General features: G+C 32.2%; 2 protein-coding genes across 4 annotated transcripts in view; both read left to right on the forward strand.

Moving 5' to 3' along the window:
* The window catches only part of LOC111704337 (uncharacterized), a 23114-nt gene extending 3669 nt beyond the window's left edge, over window positions 1-19445 (forward strand). For 2 of the 3 annotated variants that reach the window (XM_023476564.1, XM_023476562.1), the window contains exons 8-16: window positions 120-238; window positions 596-712; window positions 926-969; window positions 1395-1540; window positions 2295-2372; window positions 2667-2751; window positions 2997-3184; window positions 18976-19069; window positions 19299-19445. In XM_023476564.1, the coding sequence (XP_023332332.1) occupies window positions 120-238; window positions 596-712; window positions 926-969; window positions 1395-1540; window positions 2295-2372; window positions 2667-2751; window positions 2997-3184; window positions 18976-19069; window positions 19299-19352 (925 nt within the window). In that variant the 3' untranslated portion in view covers window positions 19353-19445. Of the gene's footprint in view, window positions 1-119; window positions 239-595; window positions 713-925; window positions 970-1394; window positions 1541-2294; window positions 2373-2666; window positions 2752-2996; window positions 3185-3807; window positions 3902-3969; window positions 4063-18975; window positions 19070-19298 lie in introns of those variants that run through there. The other variant, XM_023476563.1, reaches the window with a different exon arrangement.
* LOC111704339 (uncharacterized) lies at window positions 7228-15961 on the forward strand. The gene is made up of 11 exons (XM_023476565.1): window positions 7228-7248; window positions 7411-7491; window positions 8396-8443; window positions 8840-8908; window positions 9922-9980; window positions 10525-10572; window positions 11686-11778; window positions 13581-13699; window positions 15293-15409; window positions 15468-15511; window positions 15790-15961. Exons 1-11 carry the CDS (start codon window positions 7243-7245, stop codon window positions 15937-15939), a joined length of 834 nt encoding a protein of 277 aa, XP_023332333.1. The 5' UTR covers window positions 7228-7242; the 3' UTR covers window positions 15940-15961.
* Window positions 19446-21198: the final 1753 nt, after the last annotated feature.

The following is a 21198-nucleotide window of genomic DNA, read 5'->3' on the forward strand; positions in this document are numbered from 1 at the left end:
CAGGCATAGATCCAGCATTTTCTCTAATTCAGGCATAGATCCAGCATTTTCTCTAATTCAGGCATAGATCAAGCATTTTCTCTAATTCAGGCATAGATTAAGCATTTTCTCTAATTCAGGCATAGATCAAGCACCGACTACTGGAAAGCTTTGAATGTGACAGGCTGGAGAAATGAAATCGAGGGTTTACGCAAAATGATTTCACAATTTGCTGCTATTCCCAAAGAGGAGATTACAGGTATCTTATAAATAATATATCTGCTACTGTTGTTTGGCAACGGGGGGTAGTTCCTCTTTGAGCTTTGAAATTATCTGATAAAGGGAAATCTGATAGAAATTATCCAGTAATTTTCAGGAATCATACTTGTTAAAGTAAGTTGACGAGAGAATGCCGCAACTTGATCCAAAGACAATTTTCAAGCCATCCCTCAACTTTTATGTTTTGTTGGACACCCTGTTTATATATGTGTGATTGTCACTTTTATGTGAGCCCTAAAAAGTCCTTAACAGTGCGTCCTCTTGCAATAGAGAATGTTGACAACTGTCCGGACAGTTTCAAATATTCTGTTAACTTTTAATTGGTAAAATTTTCCAGGATTCAGGGCCCCATTCCTTCAGCTTGGAGGTGATGAGATGTTTACTGCTCTTCAACAAGATGGTTTTAAATATGATTGCTCTTGGGCAAGCAGAGATTATGGTTATCTCAAGCTAGGTATGTCTATAAACTCTAAAGGCAACTAGAAAGATATGACGATCCCAAAGTTAAATTAAATGTTCTGCCTGACGCAGAGTGTTATTAAATGGTTTGGTAAATTAATAAATAAGTTTACAGAGGCAGGGAATCTTGAATAAGGGAAACAGACTGTATCAGAAGTATCAATCCTTTTTCATGTTCTTAATCTTTTCTTTAAATATATTTCTTTAGATGTTGGACTGTTTCCATACACCTTGGATTATGAAACTGTTCAAGTAATCATTTTTAATCATATAAATTTTACTTCTCTTATGACGCATTAAAGATATTTTAGGGCATGTCTGCGTAATTTCAAATTACTCCTCAATAAATAGATTTACATGCGCCGCGATACCCCTTAAAAGTTTTTTACAGTAATGTTCATCTAAAAACTTTTCAACTACTTGGTAAAATTAACTTGCAGAAAGGTGCAGCAGAGACAATGAATAAAATTAACTAAATTTTAGGATTAAAAATTAATAGTTGATAACTTTTCATTGTCACTAAGAGAAAGATTTAAGGACAACGTTTCAAGGCTGCATCAACATTTTGAAATGGCGGGTCACTTGAAATTACGTCGGTAGTTCCTTTAACATAAAAAAATAGGTTTAATTACTTCTATTAAAAAATTAAATTTCAAATAATTTAAAAAGAATTTCAGGATTGTCCAGTTGAACCTTGTCCAACCTGTAGCTATCCTGGACTATGGGTTCAACCAATGCTTGATCTAGAAGATCGATGGATAGGAGCAGATCCAACCCATCCTAACAATGGCATGCCATGCAGTATGCTGGATGCTTGTATCATGTAAGAACTAAATATCCTAACAATGGCATGCCATGCAGTATGCTGGATGCTTGTATCATGTAAGAACTAGATATCCTAATGATGGCATGCCATGCAGTATGCTGGATGCTTGTATCATGTAAGAACTAAATATCCCAACAATGGCATGCCATGCAGTATGCTGGATGCTTGTATCATGTAAGAACTAAATATCCTAACAATGGCATGCCATGCAGTATGCTGGATGCTTGTATCATGTAAGAACTAAATATCCTAACAATGGCATGTCATGCAGTATGCTGGATGCTTGTATCCTGTAAGAACTAATTATCCTAACAATGGCATACCATGCAGAATGCTGGATGTTTGTATCCCGTAAGGACTAAATATCCTAACAATGGCATGCCATGCAGTATGCTGGATGCTTGTATCATGTAAGAACTATATATCCTAACAATGGCATGCCATGCAGTATGCTGGATGTTTGTATCATGTAAGAACTAAATATCCTAACAATAGCATGCCATGCAGTATGCTGGATGCTTGTATCATGTAAGAACTAAATATCCTAACAATGGCAAAATATTACCCTTTCCATATTGGAAATATTACCTTTTCCATATTGGAAATATTACCCTTTCCATGTTGGAAATATTACCCTTTCCATAGTGGAAATATAACCCTTTTCATATTGGAAATATTACCCTTTTCATATTGGAAATATTACTATGTTTAATGTTTATATACCAGGAAAAATAAGATTTTATAATTACAGCATGGATGATGTACCGACCAAAGATACTGTAAAGGAGATGTTAATGACAAATTTCCTGAGGAACAGAAATGGAACCAGGTATTTAAAAACTTGCTTGAAATAAAAATTTTAAAGTTTTTGTCTATGTTTAAAGAGCATCTATGATTATAGAGCTCATATGTTAAAAGAGCTCCTATGTTTAAACAGCTTCCATGTTTTAAGAGCTCCTATGTTTAAAGGGCTCCTATATTTAAAGATCTTCTATGTACGAAGAGCTACCTTGCTTAAATGAGTGCCTATGTTTAAAGAGCATCCATGTTTAAAGATAACTTAGGTTAAAAGAGGTTTTATGTTTAAAGAGCTCATATGTTCAAAGAGCTTCTATGTTTTAAGAGCTCCTATGGGTTTGTACATGCATGCTGGTTGGTTCTATGGTGAATATTCCTGGCATTATGAAGGATACAAGGATTTTCTACAGGTATTAATCAAACTAGGTATGATCTTCAAGCCGCCATATTTTTATCGTACTCTAAATAACAAAAAGTTTTGCAGATTTTTTGTTAAAATTTAGTTATTTTCAAATTATCATTTTTGATCTTCCATAAACCTTTGCTGTGGTCATCTGAGTTGCCCAAATTTTTGCCCCAATCGGTTCAGCATTATTTTATACAAAAATAATGTTTAACTGTAGATTTTAACTAAGATTATTCCAACCTAATCCAGGAAATCACAGAGAACTATGATGATGTTTGGATTGTCCCCGTGAATGCTGGTCTTGACTACTTCCAAAATCATAACAATCTCACCAATACTGAAATCCTGGCACTAGGAGATGACAGTCCCTTCAGCTGTTCTAAATTTTCCCAACCCCCATACAGCAATAGTAGATGTGATGCTTTAACACCCTGCAGGTAATATTTATACATAGTATACTAAATCCAACCCCCATACAGCAATAGTAGATGTGAGGCTTTAACACCCTGCAGGTAATATTTATACATAGTATACTAAATCCAACCCCCATACAGCAATAGTAGATGTGAGGCTTTAACACCCTGCAGGTGAGGCAGGGCTGGTGATTTTAACCTTAAAAGGGGGGGGCCTTGGTTCTTGCTCGTAACGCTCTCATTGCCCCCACATTCCATGCCTTTTTAAGATAAAAATTATTTTTTTTTATTTGCAGAAGTATTGGTACGTCTTAGTCATGTCCTAGATAAAAGTTTACACCGAAGATTTAGAAAAGAACGATTTTCTAAAAATGGAGTTTCGTGAAAGAAAATGCAAGACATTGAACAAAAAAATTTAGTTTAATGTGTTATGAATTGTGATGGGAAAATTTTCTGTTATTTCTTAGATGGCTTTAGGTTTTTGATATTTTAAAAGAATAATGTTTGGTTCGTTTATTTCATGTATCTTTTCTCAAGTTTGAAATTTGTTATTGTGAGAAAAGTAATTTTTTAAGAATAATAGTTTTTGAATTAAAAAAAAATCTTAGTGGAACAAGCCCGAAAGCCTTAAGTTATTGATAATGTAGGTATGAAAACGTTACAAATGCAGACATCCATGATCAAGAAAGATATATGCCTATCTGTGGAAGAACATCAACAAACACTCCCCAAAAGTGTCCGGTAAATAAAAGTATTATTATTTTTTTTTTAAATTATCGATACTTTTGGTTAAACAAATATATTTTTAGGAACGGTATCCTTGGCTTGAGGACCCATGTGGAGGAAATTCTCCATGTTTGTGATTTATTTTTCTAAAAATCAATAAAATTTATTGAAATCGATATTTTAACCCATTTTTTTGAGCGAGTGTGGCTTTAAAGATAAAAGATGGCGCATCAGAGGAATAATAGGTAAAAATTATTGGTTAACATTAGCTGAATAATTTTGAGTAAAGAGACTGTAGAAGTAGTTCTTAAGTGACTCTCCATGGCATGTTCGATATCTGATTCAGAGCAATAGAGTGCTTACGTTCTATTCTTTCTGTTTGTCAAGGAATCTTCCATCTGCTAAAGGAATTTTAGGGTCTCAAAATGTTAAAGAAACGTAACCCAGTCTCATTATTCCTTTAAAACCATGTAACAATGGTACTTTTGCATTGGATTCATTTCACCTTGATCAGGATTTTTTTTAAATGGATAAAGTTAAAACAAAAATGGTCTGCCGCCTTTCTTCTAATATTTCCGGGATTTAATGAATAACAATAGATGTATAGAATAGTAAATAGATGTATTTCAAACCTGCAATAAAATACAAGAATAGTAAAAACAAATGACGATTTTTAAATATTATTGGATGGTTCAATAGAATATCTTACTATTTTATCCTATCAGGGTGATAAGTAGTGATGAAGGATCAGGGGTTGTGATGGAATAGTTTAAAACAATTGTAAATATTTCTAAAATATAAACCCGATTGTTTATGTGGAATTTACTATGATGGAATAGTTTAAAACATATTTGTAAATACTTCTGAAAATATGTACCTGGTTGTTTGTGTGGAATTTACTGTCATGGAATAGTATAAAACATTTGTAAATAATTCTAAAAATATAAACCCGGTTGTTAATGTGGAATTTACTATGATGGAATAGTATAAAACATTTGTAAATACTTCTGAATATATACACCCAATTGTTTATGTGGAATTTACTATGGATTGCAAAGTTATTTGTGGATTTGATCTTTCACTAGTAAAACGTTTCACTGATTGTATTTTCCTTTTGTTGGAGAGTACAGAGAAAATTGACGTAGAATTGCTTTGGTTTGGAATTTCTCCGGGGGGTTTTGGTAAAGACGACTTACGGGGATGGGTTTAGAAGTTGCAGGGTGGCCAAAATGTACGGATTGTACGGATTGATTTTTTTTTAACCCTAAAATTGTACGGATTGTACGGATTTGTTTTCAAATTGTACGGATTGTACGGATTTTATCCTGGAAAATACACCAACTTTTTTGTGTTGGTTCATATTTAAACAAAGTGGTTCAACTTAGTTTATGTAGTTTAACTCGATACTGAATTTCATTAATTTTGAAACAAAGCTAAATTAATTCAAAAATCAATATCTTTGTAAAGCTTTGCAATGCTATATTTTTACAAACTTATAAGCCGTTCAACTTTTCTTGTTGTAGATCTATCCAAAATCAAGACCAATCTTTAAACGCAATCTCTCATTTTTCATCTTAGTATAGAATATCTTGATCACATGTGCAGGTTTTACCTTCTTATAGTGCTGTCATCGTTCAAGTTCAAGTGACCCTCCATGAAAAGATGACAATGCCTGATTCTCAACGGTACCATTAAAAGCTATATGAAATATCAACGTTAATGGTTTTGAAAACTAATTATTTTCAATTTTGGGGTCTCTATTAAAGTGATTTACGCATTTCTTCTGCAAGAAAACATGTAGGAGCAGGGGCGTACGAGAGGGGGCTCTTTTAATATTACATCTGCTTGCTTTTCCCTTCCTTAAGCAATCTACATTCTACATTGCACTCACCCAAACTAAAAAATTAAGAAAAGAATTAAAATATGATCTGATTCTCAACAATACCTTACAAAGGTTTTTCTGATAAAGCATTGCATTAAATATCCATGTTTCCCATTTTGAACATTTCTTGCTCCAGAAACGATGGAGAAATGAAGGTTTCAAAGGTTCATCGGACATGCCACTCTACAAATGGAGGGTCACTTGAAATTACGCATGTATTCCATTAAGTATAATTACATCGTATAGGAAAAAATACTTTAAAATCTCACTTTTGCCCTTAACTAAAAAGGTTTCATTAGAAAAGCTTTAATCAATACCGCCTTCAGTGTAATTATATTTTGATATCATAATTTATTAAACATTTTATGTATCGATCCTATGAAAATATAGATATTTTCTTGATGGAAACCATCTCTATTTTTCATCCCTTGAAGCTTACATCACAGCATTAAGAAGGGAGGCTTGTCCGATGAGTCCACGTAAGAATATTATATAAAAAATTTATTATAACACTTGTAACATGGAAGTGTGTTTATGATCGAATAGTTTACATAGTTAAGAAAGGTATTAATATTTTTTTAAGTGGTTTTTAGAGGGGAGCACAATGTTTCCAAGGGGGGGGGGCACAAAAAAATGTGCCCTCCATCTACTCAAATGCTCTCGTACGCCTCTGTGTATGAGTCATCGTAATTTAACTCTTTATCTTGAAAAATTACAATATCTTCAACATTACTGAAAGGATAATGGTTTTAAGGGTCACTTGAAAACACACTTACAGTCCCTTTAAAAGTGCCATTTTTAGTTTTGTTGAATGTAGGATTCATATTTTCAACAAATATCTAAAAGTACAGACCAGCAGGGCTGGGGCAACAAATCTAAACAGCTATGCAGTATGCACATTAGAATTTCAATGACTGGACCAATTTTGAAGTGTCCCAAGGGATTACCCTAAACATATTCTTTGAAGAACAATACCCCGTATAAAATACGTAATTGGCAAAATCCTTATCGTTTTTTTGCGTGAGAGCGTGCCGCGCCGTTTTGGTTCATTGTGGATTATGGGACTTAGTGTTTACTTATCTTATTTACTAGGTTAATAGGTATTTCTGTGACTATTCAGGATTTTTTTGCAAAAAAATTTCTAAATGAAAAAAATACTTTAAACTGAAATATAGCTTGAATTTAATTTTTTCGATTGTCTAGATTTTGGATAAGTTTAATTTTGCTAAAAATTTCTGAAAACAGAGGAGTCGAAAGAAAATTCTGTGTTAAAACAAATTTTGTTATCTAAATGTGACGAACATTGATTTATTATCTCTTTGTTAAAATCCTGAATCTTTGTCAAATTATATCATTCTCTGAAGGTAAGGCCTTTAATACAGCAGTAAAAACAGTTCATATGTTTGGCACTTCAAAAAGTTATGAAGCTGCTTGATAACTTTTTGAATCTTTCAAGAGTCGAAAATAGTCTTACATGAAGGTTCATCACTTACTAGTTTTATTTTGTACGAAGTTGTCTGGCGTTTTCAATCTGACATATTATTTTTTTCAAATTATAGCCAAAGCCATGAATACTCTTTTTTGACGGATTACAAAGTGTAATTATTAGATTTGTATGTCATGACAAAAAAATCATTTTTAGCAATTTCTTGTTCACAGCATGTGGGTGAGACTTGTCGCCCTAGGGGCTCTACTTGCTCTGGCTCTAGCCGCCACTACTCAAGTATGTTTATAAAAATATAAAAATATAAAAATATAAAAATATAAAAATATAAAAACATTGTAAATTATCACCATTCGTAAACTGCAGACTAAATTTCAAATCACTTTTCCATTTGAAGAGTGGTATGTTCGATACACAAAGGTCCCCTTCTGTATGATCAAGAAAAGATGATTTATCCAAGTTTTAACTTCGCAAATTGATTTTTAAACAGATTAAAGGGAGTGTATTATCCTTTATCGATGCATTCCTATATTGCTAATATTTCATAATATTTTTGATTTTGTTTTTTTAAATTAATATTTCGCTTACAACTTGTTTTCACGGCTGGTGCTGGATTTTCGAACATTCCATGGAAAATAGGAAAACGTCGTCTTCATTATCAAAAATACTCGAAACAGGAGTAAAAGTTCTCAGAAGTAACTCTCAAATCATAATATTATGAAATATCAACTATATACGAATGCGTCGAAAAAATCAGGTTTCTGAATAATTTGTTTGAAATTAAATTGACTTTTTAACGATTCGAGTCGAATATTGTTACTTTCTGAATTTGTATGAACGCTACGTTCTTCGGAGGAGTCATTTTTAACAAATTTCTCCTTATAGACGCAACAGAAAGAAGTAAGATTAGTAGCCTGCACCATCGATAATTTTTCGACGTAAACATATACCCTCTTTCATTTTTCGCGAACACACCCTTTAAAGTTTGAAGTTGTGAATCATCCATGCCCCTATACCCCTATAGGCCCTGGTTGGTCACGTGAAATTATATCTAAAGTACCAACCAGATAAATCTTGATTAAAACGCACTTATAACATGTCCATTTTATAACTTAGTTATTTTTAGCCATCATGTTTAAGAAGCTTCTAGCAAAAATTGATAAATAATATTATCCTGTATCAGGGTCCGGAGTCAAACTGTCCTACTGCTAATGCTTGCAATCCTAATACGGTGAGATATTTATATTAAGCCTAAATACCGTTTTTTACAATAATTTAACCTTTATCATAGTGTTTTGGTTCATGTGTTAGATATCGCAGACTCCCCTGAGCCCACTCGAGCCGTAATTCTTTAAACCCGACTTTATGACCCAACTCTGACGACAGCTTGTGTCACATGATTGACAGCTGCAAGATCTTCGGCTCGACTTAAGAAGTTTGGACCAATGAATATAAAAACGACCTTGGTTGGTTTTAGTAAATAATTTTAAATCACAGGCTCTGATCTCATTAATGTTTTCTAAAATTTATAAAAATCTAAATATTTTTATTTTAACCTTGCCATTTAAAAAAATTGTCAATAATTTTGACTTAAATGCTTGCAAGCATCTTTAAATATTGTTTACAGTGTAAGCTTCCTGAATGCGGCTGTTCTGGAGCTGAACCCCCAACAGCTGATTGGTCTCAGAGACCACAGGTAATATGATTTACCCTGAACTAACCCTGGAAAATCGGGAGGACTGCAGTAATTAGTTTACTGTAGATTTTTTTTTCATTTTTTTCGTCGTTTTTGAATAATCAAAAAAATGATATCCTCCAAATAAACAATTTGGGAGAATTTCAAAAATCTATTTTGGACTCTTACTCAGCAATTATACATCGTAAAACGTTGTATTGGTATCAAATGAATCCTAACATTTTATTTTTCTTTATAATACTTCAATCCCAGCTTGACTACCATATGTAGCCAGTCATTCCCTGTAAGGATCTATTTAGATTAATTACAGTAATAAATTATATACCATGATTATTGATTATGACACGATCATATGCATGCAAAGTTTAACTCTACTTTGACAACTAGCTGTTCCATCCTGTTCTGTTTGGCGTGCAAGCCATAACCATAATAAGGTTTCATTTAAACCTTAGACTTTTATTTAAATCTGTATCTCATTACCGATGCATATGAGCTAGGGCCAAGTTCATCGGTTTCAATTGCATAAAAAACAAGTTGTTAAATAATTTTGGTAAGCATCTTTTATTATAATAAAAATTGAGCACATTGTTATAATAAATTCAAACTTTTAAAGAATAATTACAATTTAAAAATTTTTAATTTTAATTATTATTTTTTAAAAAATGTTACCCCTGGGGCACTCAAGGGTTCACTCAAAAATGTTCAGCCCATTCGGTCCAGCCGTTTGGCCCGTTTTAGCTAGCATACAAGTTCAACTATATATGAGCAAAGAGCTTTATAATATAGATCAGATTCTTCTGGAGCCTTAAAATAAGTACAAAAACAATGCATTTGGTAAATAGTCAGAAAAAAAACTATGTAAAGTTTGTTTATTTTTATAGTAACAAAAAGTTATAAGATACATTGTACTTAATTTAACAATTGATTTTCTTTTTTAGATTCTGTTTCTATCCTATGTTTTAGATTCTGTATCTAACCTATGTTTTAGATTCTGTATCTAACATATGTCTTAGATTCTGTATCTAACCTATGACGATGCCTTCACTGAGTTTGGAGAGACAAACTTCTACAGGAAAACATGCAATACATCTTTCTTAAACTATACCTCTTAAACTATAACTCTTAAACTATACCTCTTAAACTATACCTCTTAAACTATACCTCTTAAACTATACCTCTTAAACTATAACTCTTAAACTATAACTCTTAAACTATACCTCTTAAACTATACCTCTTAAACTATAACTCTTAAACTATACCTCTTAAAGGGACTGTGAACAAAATTTAAAAGGGCCCTTACTATTATAGCGTGATATGTTGCCTTCCGTGTCTAGCACTTTTATAGAGAACTGCTATAGAAAATTATCAATGTTCAGCCTAAACAAGGATTACTCAATCCTTTTGCTCAGCGAAAATTTCTTTTGATTGAGGGTCATTTAGAATTATATACAGCCCTTTTAAGCGCAAAAACTAAAGCTTTTTTTAAATTGCCACACTGCAAGAGTTTACAATTAAAGGATGCTACTATAGGAATATAAATTGTTGATTTATTAAAGTTTCATCTTTTTTGATGGATAAACCTTACATTAAGATCAGAGGTATTCTTGTTCCCTCAGTTCTCTCTTCAATGGAACATTCAAAAACCCAGATGACTGCCCAATAAGGAATAAATGAATAAATACATCTATATATATATACTTCGCTTTTCAGTCTGTTTCTTTGTAATCGATAAATGTCAAAACGGCTGAACCGATCGGGCCCAGATAACCCCAGGGAAGGTATATGGACCATCATTGGTAACCGCCAAAAAAACTCTTTAAAAAAAAGTTTTCGAAAATAGTATCCCAAATTTTGGCACTCAAAAAGTCGTGTGAAAAAAGTTCATGTAATAAAAAGTCTCTGGAAATAAAGTCCTAATGTTTTGAGACTTTTTTCTAGGACGTTTTTTTGTGGTTCCAGTATGATTTCATACAGCAAAAGTCCCCAGAAAAAAGTCCTTTTACAGTGGAAAATGCATGGAAACAAAAGATGTTTACAACCATGGAAAAAAGGGACTTGATAGTAAAGATAACCGTGGGTATATGCAGATGCATAGAAGAAAAGTTCTTTTTATGAAAACGTCTAAGCCTTGATCTCATTTTTTCCTAGGAATTTAGAAAATTGGGACTTTTTTACAAAATTATTATTTTCAGGTTTTTTTTCCTGTGCCTTCCTACATAGATTCATTCAAATTGGAGAAAACAATCCTGAAATAGTTGGGAGTTAAATTTTTTTTAATGCGCCAATTCGAAAAGAAAAATCCACCAAAATGTGAAATGATTTAAAATGGCCGACTTTTCAAGCAACCGTTAAGAGCTAAAATTATTTACAGGAACAGGAGTGCAAAGCGCCCTAAAATACTAGTAAGAACTAAATAAATAAATAAACTAAAAGTAAAAACGTGTAAACAGCGGTAAAACTTACTCAAGTAAGTTTTTGTTTATCTTCTTTTTTTTCTGAGGATACAAATTTTGCTGACTCAATTAAAAACCTACTTTTACAGAATACAGTTTTAGAATGTTAAATCAGATTATGTTTTCTTGCTCTAATTATACTTTTTGTTTGGCAATTAAGATATTTAAGTAAAAATGTTGTTTTACATCATGTTTGACGAATTTCGAATGTGTGACTAAAATATTCTTAAAATGGGCACGGCAAACGCCGAGCACTTTGTTAAATGAAAATAAAAAAGACGCTGCTAAACTTTCTTTAGAAAATTTCATTTCTGAGGCTTTCAGAGCAACACACTTTTTGACGGCCCAGTACACAGATTACACTCTAGTCAACAAATACTGGAAGATGGGTCATGAAATGGCTTCCCATAGTATCACGTAAGTAAAAATATTATTTTTTCTAATGAATATTTTTTTTCAAAAAGGTTATAAAACAATTCAAAGAATGGTAAAGTACCTGTTGAAACTTTTTTTTGGCTTTTGATACTTTTTCTTAATTGTGACTCTTCATATTTAATTAGTAAATACTAAATTAGTACATATGTGTACTTTGAAATTTAGTTTCGTAAGGGGATGAGGTTTTTTAGGTTGTTGGAACTACAGTTGCAATTTCACTTAGTGTGCCATTTAAAATGGAAAAATTTACGTTTTACTTTTGAAAAATACATACTTAAACTACTGAATTTACATTTCTTATTTGTCTTAAGTGTTAAGTGTTCTAAAGCTTCTTTATTAACTAATCCTATATACTAGTTTTCAACTTGCAGGATACATTAGGGGGGAGTGAATTTTGAAATTACGGCGATGAAAATGAAAAATTCAAGAACAATTTCTTTTATGACATTTTGATAAGCTAATGGCACTGCAAGTTTTTGCGGTTTGCCTACATGTCTCTTTTCCTGAGATCTGTGATTTTGCAATGCACAAGAAAAATGCTGCTAATGGTTACGAGGATAGTAAATTTCTCTGTTAAAAAAATTCTTAAAACAAATTCTTTTTGTCAGTTTTTGATTGGAAGTCGTCTTCATTAGCTGAAGGTCACGGCAAGTTTTGACCTTTATATGCTCTTTCCTTAAATCTGTTATCTCACAATAATTGCATGTAATATGCTTCCAATTATTATGGCAATAATTGATTCTTATGTAAAAAAATTAGTTCTAAGAACAACTTCTTTTGTGACAATTTTTAATTGGAGGTCGCATTTTAAAGCTAACTGGCACGCCATCTTTTTACCTTTTTTCTGAGAATGGTGATTTCGCAATTAGCATGCAAAATGCTTCCAATTATTACGGCGATAGTTAATTCTGATGTAAAAGAACAATTCTAAGAACAATTTCTTTTGTGACACTCTTGATTGGAGGTCACATTTTAAAGCTAACTGGCAGTCCATTTTTTAACATTTTTTGAGATTGGAGATTTCGCAATAGGCATGCAATATGCTTCCAATTATTATGACGATTGTAACATCTTATGTAAAAAACAATTCTGAGAAAAATTTCTCTCATTCTACTTTCTTATTGGAGGTTGTCTTTTTATGCTAAATGGCACAGAGATTCAGAAAAAGAATTACATTTAGGTCAAAAATTTCAGTGCTAGTTAGCTTACGAAGACGACCTTCAATTGAAACGTATCACGAAAGAGACTGTTTTTAGAATTAATTTATACATTAGAAATGATAATCGCCATGATAATTGGAAGCAAATTCTCCGTAATAATTGGAAGCATTTTCCTTGTGTATTGTGAGATCTCATATCTCAGAAAAAGAGACATAAAAGTCAAAACTCCCAGTGTCAGCAAGCTAACGAAGACGACCTCTAATCAAAAAGTGGTACAAATTAAAATGCTCTTAGATTTTTTTACACAAGAATTGACTATCGACGTAAGGATTTCCAGCAAATTGTATTATTTTTGGAAATGTACTATAATTGTATACATTTTGCAATTTTAATATTATCTTAGATGTGTAGTATTAGAGTAAATTAGAACCTTCAACAAAAAGTGCAGCAAAAATCTTATCAACATTTTTTGGGGATTTAACATACAAATTTTTAATTAAGTAAAATCTGCGAAATTTTCGTAGTGTTAATTTTCACAAAGAAAGAATAAAAAGCTAAAACTATTGTTAAAAAGATGCAAGCTTTGTTTCCTTAAAAAAAAACTTTGCATTTTCTCTAATTCAGGCATAGATCCAGCACCGACTACTGGAAAGCTTTGAATGTGACAGGCTGGAGAAATGAAATCGAGGGTTTACGCAAAATGATTTCACAATTTGCTGCTGTTCCAAAGGAAGAGATATCAGGTTAAGTTTTAAATCTCCAAAGTTGATTAAACTGAAACAGTCTCCGCCAGATAACTTATTCTTAATATTAGTATTAGTATTAGTGAAAGTTCATGTTTGTTGATTTTAAAACAAATTTTTCTACAAAATGGTTTACATTTTTTAAGAAGTCAATTTTTTTATTTCAAACTATTATTTAATCAGCAACAATTAAAAGGAATGGTATGCGCAATTTCAAGTAAACCTCCATGCACAAAGTGTTTAATTCTCCTAATTCATATATGTTTCCTTCAGTACAAATGCGCAAGTCACTGTTAATGATAATAATTGATGAGACAAAGCTTGTAGGGGTACCGTTGTGAATCTAGGATTACCATGCATGGAGGGTCACGCTTCAGTGCCATTGTGAAAGGAGCATTTTTGTCTGGGTTCGAGACATTCACGTCCAAAGTCTATTTATATATAAAAGCTCTTCGCTCATTTATATGTTCGCCATAGCTGGCAAAACGGCTGGGCCAATTTTGCTGAACATTTTTGAGGGGACTTTTGGTTACCCATGGGGTGAAATATGCTATGTTTTTTTGAAATTCCACGTCAATGCTGGTACTTCAGTTTAAAAAAATTTAAGACCAAGTGCAAATAAACGGCGGGAGTAACTATGAGTAACCTGGATGACGGCGAGTACTTCAGTTAGTGCTCAATAATATCAAAAGCGAAAAATGTTATTTGATAAATCTGGAAACACTTATCTCTTATCTTTGATGATGTAAACATTAACCTTTGATAGAAAATGAAGAAAAAAATGTGAATTATTTAGTTTCCAATAACGGTCTTTTCAACTTCTCAGCTCAATAACTCTTTTAAATTTTACTTTAAAGTTATGACTTAAAGAAAGGAAAATAAAGGGATGGAAAAGTGACTATTCGGTGGTAGGCGAATATATCAATAAAATGAAGACAACTTTTGATTTAAGTTTTAATTGTGAACAAGATTTTTCCAATTACAAGTTATACAAGTTAATAAAGAGAAGTTTTTTAATTAAAAGCTTCTCTTTGTTTCCATTTTTTTTTGTATTTGTGTTGCTTAGAAGCTTGATATAGATCAAAATTAAAAGTCGAAATTTGTCTTCATTATATTAATATAACCGCCTACCACCGTACCTGAAAATATCTCCCCCTGTGTACTTTAAAGTGCGTAAAAAGGGGGCCAAGGGGGCAGTGACCCCTTGACCTGTAAAGGGGGCCCCTAGAGCTCAGAGCTAGAACACTTTTCAAATCTGAAACTGAAGAGCTGATTGAGGATAAAAATAGTTTCCTGTTTTTTCTTCTAGTTTTGTTTAAAGGATTGATAAAGGAGTAAAATAGTAGAAGAAATTCTGTGGCAGTACGGTCTTCGGATAGTATAATGCATAAACAAATAGTACTTGTAAGGTAATTGGACTGTATGTGTACCTTCAAAGTATCCAAGAAGCCAAAAGTTTTGAATTTACTGTTCATATTTTGCCCCCCCCCCCCTTAGATTTATTTCTGTGTTCGCCCTTGTTTACTTTAGATTTATGTGTATTATAATTTAAAGGGTCTGAAATTACTCTGTCATGAAATATCTCGTGTTCAGGATTCAGGGCCCCATTCCTTCAGCTTGGAGGTGATGAGATGTATACTGCTCTTAAAGAAGATGGTTTTAAATATGATTGCTCATGGGCAAGCAGAGACTATGGTTATCTCAAGCTAGGTATTGTATCTTAATAATTTTAAAGAATTAGATGAATCAGTAACTGAACCATTTTAAGATTTTGGACTGTTTCCTTACTCCTTGGATTCTGCCTCAGTACAAGTAACTGTTTTCTTTTTCTGAACTTGTACTGTATATGTACAGTATATAAACATTATCTATATATTATTAATACAGTATATAAACAGTATCTATATAGTATATGTACCGTATATATACTGTATATAAACAATATCTTTATATTATTTGTACAGTATATAAACGTAAAGTATCTATATAGTATATGTACAGTATATGCACAGTATATGCACAATTACTGAATTAAAAAAAAAAACATTTTCAATGTTTCTAAAATTTTGTAAATTATTTTGATTTTTAAGGATTGTCCAGTTGAACCTTGTCCAACCTGTAGCTATCCTGGACTATGGGTTCAGCCTATGCTTGATCTAGAAGATAGATGGATAGGAGCAGATCCAACCCATCCTAACAATGGCATGCCATGCAGTATGCTGGATGCTTGTATCATGTAAGAACTAAATATCCTAACAATGGGATGCCATGCAGTATGCTGGATGCTTGCATCATGTAAGAACTAAATATCCTAACAATGGGATTCCATGCAGTATGCTGGATGCTTGTATCATGTAAGAACTAAATGTCCTAACAATGGCATGCCATGCAGTATGCTGGATGCTTGTATCATGTAAGAACTAAATATCCTAACNCATAAAATGGAACAAGGTAACTATACATAAAATGGAACAAGGTAACTATACATAAAATGGAACAAGGTAACTATACATAAAATGGAACAAGGTAACTATACATAAAATGGAACAAGGTAACTATACATAAAATGGAACAAGGTAACTATACATAAAATGGAACAAGGTAACTATACATAAAATGGAACAAGGTAACTATACATAAAATGGAACAAGGTAACTATACATAAAATGGAACAAGGTAACTATACATAAAATGGAACAAGGTAACTATACATAAAATGGAACAAGGTAACTATACATAAAATGGAACAAGGTAACTATACATAAAATGGAACAAGGTAACTATACATAAAATGGAACAAGGTAACTATACATAAAATGGAACAAGGTAACTATACATAAAATGGAACAAGGTAACTATACATAAAATGGAACAAGGTAACTATACATAAAATGGAACAAGGTAACTATACATAAAATGGAACAAGGTAACTATACATAAAATGGAACAAGGTAACTATACATAAAATGGAACAAGGTAACTATACATAAAATGGAACAAGGTAACTATACATAAAATGGAACAAGGTAACTATACATAAAATGGAACAAGGTAACTATACATAAAATGGAACAAGGTAACTATACATAAAATGGAACAAGGTAACTATACATAAAATGGAACAAGGTAACTATACATAAAATGGAACAAGGTAACTATACATAAAATGGAACAAGGTAACTATACATAAAATGGAACAAGGTAACTATACATAAAATGGAACAAGGTAACTATACATAAAATGGAACAAGGTAACTATACATAAAATGGAACAAGGTAACTATACATAAAATGGAACAAGGTAACTATACATAAAATGGAACAAGGTAACTATACATAAAATGGAACAAGGTAACTATACATAAAATGGAACAAGGTAACTATACATAAAATGGAACAAGGTAACTATACATAAAATGGAACAAGGTAACTATACATAAAATGGAACAAGGTAACTATACATAAAATGGAACAAGGTAACTATACATAAAATGGAACAAGGTAACTATACATAAAATGGAACAAGGTAACTATACATAAAATGGAACAAGGTAACTATACATAAAATAGAACTAGGTAACTATACAAAAAATGGAACAGGACTCGAAACTATACATAAAAACGGAACTGTACATAAAAACTATTTTGATTTTAACATTCTCTTATTTCCAGAGCTCCAATGGGTCTGTATATGCACGCTGCTTGGTTCTACGGGGAACAGATTTGGCATTATGAAGGATACAAGGATTTCCTGAAGGTAATCATTCTTTTTTTCTTTCATTTGCTTTTAAAGATTATGCACACGCTATTTCAAGTGACCCCCCCCTTGCGCATTTCTACTGCAAAAAAACGTGTAGGAGTTATCAGAAACACTTTTAAGCCCAAGAAAAGCGAAAGTATCTACCATCTTATAAGGGTCAGATAAAAGTTTCAATGTTACCGTTGTAAACTGGTTATTTCCATCTTTCCATAGAGGGTCTATTGCAATTACACTTACTCCTTACAGTACATTTAAAGGACAATATTGTATATCTGACACACCCGTTAATGAATGGAAGACCACTTGAAAGTGCGTCCACACTCCACGGTCCCTTTAAAGGGACTGTAAAGGAAAAATGAAAGGAGTAATNGCTTTAACACCCTGCAGGTAATATTTATACATAGTATACTAAATCCAACCCCCATACAGCAATAGTAGATGTGAGGCTTTAACAGCCTGCAGGTAATATTTATACATAGTATACGAAATGTACGCCCCCCTGTGAACTGGGAAAAATATATGACTTCATGGATATAAAGTACAAGGTGTCCCAATACAGCATGGGAATTGAAAGTCGTCTTTGATGTCTTATATATAATGCATGGCAAAAAAAGTAAAAAATGAGCTTTTTATAAAGTTGTCTACCTTTCTTGTAACTAAAAAATTGACGAAGATATTAGATATTAAGGCCATTTTGATTTATTAATTTTAAATTTTGCAATATCACCTTCAATTTTGAAGATACGAAAATGGTAGACCACATTTTGAAAATCTGCAAGACCAGGTTTTTTCGATATTAGATGTTTAAGCTGGAAAACTGAAATAATCATGAAAAAAAATGTTCCATGGATCGAAGACGATATAAAAGTCGTCACTGAATTCCCATGTTTATTGTATCAAAAATGGTGAAATAAACCTTTTCAGTCCCATGTTAATCGTGAGGGGTAATTATTGAACATAATATCCCTGACGATAATGTAAATATTGTCCATGTACAGGGTTACCCACTAAGAATGAGACTTCAGAGACGACTGTACAGAATACTGTCTTTTTCCAGATATCACGATGCCCTGCAACCATAATCTTCTTTCTTTCTTTGCCTGAGCGTTAAATAAGCCATTAAAAGATTTTTTAAATGCAAAAGATCTAATTTGAAAAGATTTAAGTCGTCTTTACAGTCTCATCCTTTGTGGGTAACCCTCATTTACCCAAGACTTTTCGGATTTATTTTCTTCAGGACTTTAATTCCTGTGACTTTATAGGCAGCCCTTTTTATTATTTTAAGAAAAAAAGTCCCAGAAATCTAAAGCTCAGGACTTTATTTATTTTGTCCTAGGACTTCAGAAAATTGGGACCTTTTTCAAAGTTTTGATTTCCAGGTTTTTTCCAAAAAAACTTTTTTTTCCTGTGACTTTCTTACATAGATTCGTCGCACTGTCATATCAATATCGATATATCGAACGCAACGATAGGATTTCATCTAACAATGTGATACAATTATTGTTTGTAATTTCAGGTATGAGAACGTGGATAATTCTGATATCCACAACCAAGAAAGGTATATGCATATCTGTGGAAGAACATCAACTAACACTGCACAGAAGTGCCCGGTAACACGATTTTTATATTAAGCCAAAAGCTATTGTTTTTTACCAATTAAACCCCAAAAAATCTTTTACTTTCTTTAAAAAAAATAATTTAATTAACTTGAAATTCAATACTCAGTTTAAATTATATAAAGACATGCCTCAAACTTTAATATTATAATTGATCAGGTTGCAAAGTTATTAGGATTATAAATTTACGCTTGAGACAAATATAACTTGAAATTTATTTCAGCCAACCTACCCCTGGCTCGGAGACCCATGCGGAGGAAACGAACCCTGCCTTTAACAAACTATATTGTGGAATCCACTTCAGGATTCTGAAATACAATATTCTTAACTATTTTGTGTTTTATTTTGAATAAAATCAAACAAGGCTTTCTTTCTTGTAGTATTTCTTCAGTTTTAAATATTTTTTGGAATGAATTAATTTTTGTGTTTGCACCTGTAAAAAATATTAAACCCATTAATACCGTCCACTGTCCACAGAATTACATGAAATTTCATGGACAGCTTCCTTACGGGTCTTTAAACATTTTGAAGGTTTTTCGGTTTGACGTTTATTAGACACAAACAACCCGAGATACAAACATGCCAATTGTATACAGTGGTAGGTGATTATATCAATACTAGAAATTCAGACCGCTTCGCGCCCTTCTTTCTAGGCTTTTAGGGCGCTTCGCGCCCATCTTCTATTTCAACTTTTAATTGTGGCTTTATCTCTGAACATCTTCTCTGTGAACAGTATAAAAAAAAACATAAAAGTTTGCGAATTTCATAATATTTTTTGCGCATTTTCAAAATTTTTCAAAATAAAAAACTTTAAAACACAAATTTTCAAAATTTTGATCATTCATAAACCTGCCCTGGGGTCACGTGAGGTCCCACAAAAAATTTGGGCCCGATCGGTTCAGCCGTTTTGACGTTTATTGGATACAAACAAACAGACAAGCCAAATTTATATATAGATATCAATATCTCAATCAATACAATGAAGACGACTTTGGATCTCAATTTTTATTTTTATCAAGCTGTTAAACAGCATGGATATTGGATACACATAAGCATTGAAGTCTTTGATTATTTGTAAACTTGTAATTCGAAAAAGGGTAACAGTCAAAAACTTAAGGAAAAAAGTTGGCTTTGTTGTATTGATATAATCGCCTACCACTGTATTAAAAAAAACACGACAAATTCATCAGAATGGTGGAAATAATTTTTAAATACAAAAACATAGTTTCTAAGTTTTTAAATATAACCAAATAAATAACCAGACTTTTGGTTTGCTTGCAGTGAGACCCCATATCATTTCGAAGACCATATTTAATAATTCTTATGATGTTGATTTAAAGCAACTAATCTTCCAAAACCTTGAAAATCTACTTGTCAAAGGGACCGTTCACTTATTTGGGTAATTTTGGGATAAACTAAATAGCTTATTGAATGTTGATTAGTATTGGTCTTACTTTTCAAAGGCAACTGTGGCCGGAGAAAAAGCCGATTTCATGTTTAGAATTAGAGCGCAAAGTCGATGTCATAGCTGATAGGCTGTTAAGTTTGCCCCGAAATTACCCAAATAGGTGAACGGTCCCCTTAAGTGTAAAAATTCAAAATTGCTATTTTTCATGATCGTTGGACAAATCATAATTAAGTCAAAAAGTCGTCTTCTTATTCAACAGTTTCATGGGTCTCACTGCAGTAACATTTTTAGCTTTTGCCCCCCCAAAATAATTTTCACTTCAGAATTTTTATTCTTCAGATTTATAAAAATCGATTTTTTTTAATGGCAATTTTTTTATTTCGACCTGAAAAACCAAAGAGAATAGAATATAAATTTGAGTGGAATTTACTAGAAAAAGTGTAAAACGGCCATTTTGTTGTACTGTTTCCATACTGCAGGTGTACTTCACATATTTGTGCTATATAACCTTTTCGGCCCTGGAACATCATTTTATAGAAAATCTAAAATATTAAAAGAAAACCAAATTATGAAATAGACTGGTTTCATAATTGACCAATGATCATTTCACATATAGATTTTATTCCTTTTACTTTACTCGCGATGATTTTCAGTTATAACTATAAATCAAATGATGTTTTTTTTCACCTAATTAATTTTATAAAGTTTATCTAAC

The sequence above is a fragment of the Eurytemora carolleeae genome, unplaced genomic scaffold (assembly GCF_000591075.1).
Source record: "Eurytemora carolleeae unplaced genomic scaffold, Eaff_2.0 scaffold480, whole genome shotgun sequence".
NCBI classification, from domain to species: domain Eukaryota; kingdom Metazoa; phylum Arthropoda; class Copepoda; order Calanoida; family Temoridae; genus Eurytemora; species Eurytemora carolleeae.

Excerpts from the sequence above, each read along its gene's own strand:
- LOC111704339 (XM_023476565.1), top strand. Across the intron at positions 9,981-10,524 it reads GGAGAGACAAACTTCTACAG|TTCTCTCTTCAATGGAACAT; the intron begins GAAAACATGCAA and ends TTGTTCCCTCAG. Across the intron at positions 13,700-15,292 it reads TCCAAAGGAAGAGATATCAG|GATTCAGGGCCCCATTCCTT; the intron begins GTTAAGTTTTAA and ends TCTCGTGTTCAG.